Here is a 4,721-nt window from a genome sequence, read left to right as displayed (position 1 = left end):
CTGGGCCGTGAGGTAAACTACTTCAAATGGTCTGTTGCGCCTATAGACTGTATATCACAAAATATAAAATTTTCCCATGAGAGTTTGGATTTTAAATTTAAAAAAGTCATTGCCCTTGTGAAGACAATTTGGACAGAAAAAGAACTGCTAGAAGTAAGGCTGACTTAACTGGTTGAATATTTAAATGTAATGTGTTCAAATTTAGGTGTGTTTCATCTTTGCGTGTATTCAGGCATGAGGGAGGGAGTTTTAGTAATTATTTATTTTCAGTTTTATTGTCATCACCAAATTGATCAGACAGAGAAATAGTGTCAGAATATATATTGGCTTTTGTTTTCAACAAATCCAATACATGGCTTCCAATAAATCCATGTTAAATTTACAAATACATCAACCAATAATAAATAAATAATCTTCAAAATGGGCAAATAAATAGTTAAAATAAATTAATAAATACACAAATACATTTTTAAATAAGATATGTGTGAGGTAAAATGCATCATATAAAATAATACTGGCATGTAAATTATTTCAATTTAATTGATAAAAAAACAATATAAATATTGTATATTTGTGATCAACACTGAGATTTTTATGAATTTCATACATAATTCCTGAATAATTTCAAGTGAGGTTATTGCTTATATCAAAAGGCAGGATTATGATGCATGCATGTGACAAGCCTGAGAAGTGGCAAGCTTTTTCTCACTTTGTTGTAGGAACTATTAAAAAGTATATAAATAGAAATGAAAAAGATAAATATTTCCCAATCAGTCCTCAGAGCTGCTGTCGTCCTCTGGTTGGTGCCCTTTGAAGCAGGCCGACTCGTAGTGCTTGTTTAAGTATGACTTGAGTGCAAAGCTTTTGTGGCAGCGTTTGCAGGAATAGTGCTTGAAGGCTGAGTGCGTCTGCATGTGGGCACGCAGGTTGGAGCGGTCAGCGAAGGCTTTGCCACAGTGGGCACAGGCGAACGGTTTCTCTCCAGTGTGGGACCTCATGTGGCCCTGCAGGAGCCAGGGTCGACTGAAGGCTTTGCCGCACACCGTGCACTCGTGCTTCAGGTCATGGGTCAGCATGTGCATGGCCAGTGCTGGCATGGACACATACACCTTGTGGCAGGTGGGACACTTCCTTGCCTGTTGGCTGTCCAGACTGCGGTGTGTCTGTTTGTGTCTGCTCAGATTGGAAGACGTGGCGTAAGACTTGCCACACTCGCCGCACATGTGGCGCCCTTTGGATTTCCCTTTGGTGGGGCTGCAGTCTGCCGAGCCGACACCCTCACTGCTGTCCGATTGGCTGCCTCCCTTGCGCGGACACCTCTGGTTTGGCCTACGGTGGGAGCGGCCATCAGAGATGAGGAAGGTGTTGATGCCGCACGCCTCCAACTCAGGGCTGCTACTGTCTGACTCGACTGTGCCACTAGAAACGGGACTGTCCGGATGCTCCATGTCGTGGTCGGAGAACTCTTCCCCGCCGCTGCCACCTGGGGAGTACAGGGGCATTGAGGAGAGTCCGTCCTGCTCATGACCTGGTTCCTTTGTGCTCTGCAACACTGAGGGGATGATGTAATCGTGGATGTAGCCTGAGAAAGGAAAAAGACAATTAATAATAGGATAAAAAAAAATGTTTTATTGGAATACATGGAACATCTTCATAATCTCAATAACCTCTGATGAAAAGTGCCCTCTTAACCAAACCTCTAATCAATACGAAACCTATACAGGAAGCTATTTGTAAGTGCAAGGTTCAGCAAGCTTTGGGAATGAAATATTAATGAGTGGTGCACAGTTCTGCCCCAATCAATAGCCTACCTTTACTGGCTCCAACAAGTGCTATCATGGGGGAGGTGAAAGGCACATTGTGGCTGAATACGAGTTATACACAATGTGCTGACATTGTCAGTAGAGCAATAGTTTGGCTCCTGATCGATCCACCTGTCGCTGCCTCGCAGCAGTAGCACATTTAAATCTGCGAGAGGAGGGGGGGGGTGATCAAAACAGAGCGTCTCAGCAGTGAAATCCCCTCAATCACTAAATCATTTTAATCAGATCATTCCCCATCTGTGGTGTTTTTGAGAGTGTTCATGAGTATGGTAAGGGAGAGATTGAGTGACAGGTGGGGGCTGCGATTTGGCAAAGAGGGAAGGGAGGGCTTTGGGGCAGTGGGGTCTGATCTTGACAGCAGTCAATGGTATATTGAGCCCACTTCCCCCAACACACACACACACACACACACACACACACACACACACACACACACACACACACATACACACACACTGGAACACAAAGGGAAGCAGACAGCTGGCATCCTAAATCTGGGGGACAAATGATTCAACTTGAATACAAGATCTGTGAGGCTGGTGAAGGGGGGAGTGGGAGGGGGGGGCTGAATCCACTCAAAGCACACATTTCTTTGGATGTTTCTCAAAGGCAAACACACAAACACACACACACACACCATATTGTTTGTATCGCAGGGTTGTTCTCACATCCAGCCTCTGTAGAAATCCCTTGGATGAAAATCTACTGTCTGCCAATGTACTGCTCATGTTGCACTTTATTGAATTACCTGCAGCACTCTCTATTTTCCAGTCAATACCCATCTTCTAAAAACCCTGTTCCATCACCTCTCCCTGCTCCACATATGGATTGTGTTGCTGCAATCCTACTCCCTGTGGCTATCTAACATCCTGCAGGATCAGATGGAGAGAGATGGAGAGATGAATGAGGGGGGTGGATGATGAGAGGAGAGACTCAAGGGCAACTGCACCATCTAAGGACAACACAGTCCCATGTGGCTATCTGCTTTCTCCCCAGTATTTTTTTCCTTCTTTCTAGTTGGACCTGACAAAGGCTTGCATCAGATTTTGTGCCTAATGCACGTGTATGCGTATATCTCATCATTCATATACAATAGTATTAAAGCCAAAGGCTGCTGTGTGATCTGGTTTGAGTGTTAAGCAGATTGAGCCAGCGTGACCTGAATACTATTTAGCATCCGCAGAGTTGGAAAACAAAAGTCCTGAGGCATACGGAAGGGGGGCGAGCAATGCCTGTGGGTTGTTTTGGGATTTTACAGAGCGATTAGGTAGCAAAGACAACAATATAAACACCGTTTCATGAATCTCTGTCTGCTATTTGAGATTTGTTTTCTCCATTTTTGTGCGACAGACCATATGGATCATCGCCAAATAAAGAAATCAATAGCTACTGCAGCAGAAATACACAAAAAGTTGAAAACACAACTCAGAGAGAAACTTACCATTTTCACTCAAACGCACCGCCAAGTTGGTCGCAGACTCTGTGATGGCATGTGTCACAGTGTAAGAGTCGTCCCAGTGCTGCTGCTGCTGATGGTAGTAGTTAGAAGATGAGAAATCGTGAACCTTCGGCTGCTTCACCAAAAAGGAACGTGGCATCTTCTTTCCGTGATAAAAAAAAAAAAAAAACTGATGCTAGAGCCTCATAGAAAAATGTGAACAGGCTGGTGATAAAAAAAAGAAAAGAGCAGAAATGTACTGAGCTTCAGGTGGCCTTCTTGAACAGGCCAAACAGCAGGAGAATTGAAGAAAAAAAGGTTTAAAACCAGAGGGAAAGAGAATGTAGTGAAAGCAGCAGAGAGAGAGAAATCAGAGGACAGGGAGGATGGAGAGGAAGACAGAAACACAAAGAGAGAGAGACGGCTGGACTAGCTGAGCTCAGCACTACTGCAGCCTTTTATATGTGGGGCACAAGCCCCAAAGATCAGGTGGTGCTTTGGAAGAGGGAACTGCTTAGCATTAATCCATCAAACATCCCCAGGGACACACATCAAATTACCACGAGCCGTCTGTGCTTCTCCCCGCTTGCACACACACACATGCACATACACACAGAGCAGTCAACTAACCCACCTCTTCCTACATTCTCCTCCTCCTCCTTTCACCCCTCCATCTCCCCTCTCCCAGGGAAGGAGAGCAGACAATAGTGGTGCAGAAGCACGTGGGTGACACTACAGACAACATCTTGTCCTCCATTGTCTTTCAATGAAGTAGCTAACACAATTTATGCTGCCCCAAACACACACCCCCTTACTCCCTACTAACAGCACCACCACCTCTGATATTTCTTCATCATCATCATCATCATCCAAACATCCTGCTTATTATAGAAACATTAACCTGCAGAAACAGTGTGTAAATCAGATTATGGATTGGGTTGTGTGCATTTTCATCACATTTAGGTCAGAGTCACCATAATTTACATACAAGTACCTGCATTTAGGTCCCTTAACGTGTTGCTTATTTTATGGAATCTCAGTACTTTTAATAATAACTGTGTCTGTAGTATCAGAAAATGTCAAGTACTAAATATGGGAAACAAATAAATGGAACATCATTTCTTAGTCTTGTTTACTTATTATTTTGAATCCGTTCAAATCCTTTCACCTAACCAGCTCCTTAACTTCAGCTTTTTACCATTCATAATAGTAACTGTTTTTTTTACATTTATTAATTAATTAATGATACAATTCAGAGAGAGAAATCTGTGAGAGAATTTCATGTCTTTTTCATGAGAACTTATTTCTCATATTGTTGAAATTAAATATTTTTAGTCTGACAGAGCATGTTTAAGATTTTAATTATATTTTCTGAATGTACAGTATGTACTGACCTCGTAACAGTTAACCTTACCATGTCCAAGTCCCATTTATTCATTTCATGTATGCTTTCTGTGACC

General features: G+C 42.9%; 1 protein-coding gene across 1 annotated transcript; it reads right to left on the bottom strand.

Annotated features, from left to right (window-relative positions):
• Positions 1 to 248: 248 nt before the first annotated feature.
• LOC116034481 (transcriptional repressor scratch 2-like) lies at positions 249 to 3,735 on the bottom strand. The gene is made up of 2 exons (XM_031277167.2): positions 3,265 to 3,735; positions 249 to 1,582 (listed from the first exon to the last, which is right to left on the bottom strand). The coding sequence occupies exons 1-2, from the start codon at positions 3,419 to 3,421 to the stop codon at positions 771 to 773; spliced, it is 969 nt and encodes a 322-aa protein (XP_031133027.1). The 5' UTR covers positions 3,422 to 3,735; the 3' UTR covers positions 249 to 770.
• Positions 3,736 to 4,721: the final 986 nt, after the last annotated feature.

The sequence above is a fragment of the Sander lucioperca genome, chromosome 6 (assembly GCF_008315115.2).
Source record: "Sander lucioperca isolate FBNREF2018 chromosome 6, SLUC_FBN_1.2, whole genome shotgun sequence".
NCBI lineage: Eukaryota > Metazoa > Chordata > Actinopteri > Perciformes > Percidae > Sander > Sander lucioperca.
Note: the sequence above shows the minus strand (reverse complement) of the source record. Positions and strands in the feature narration are given on the sequence as shown.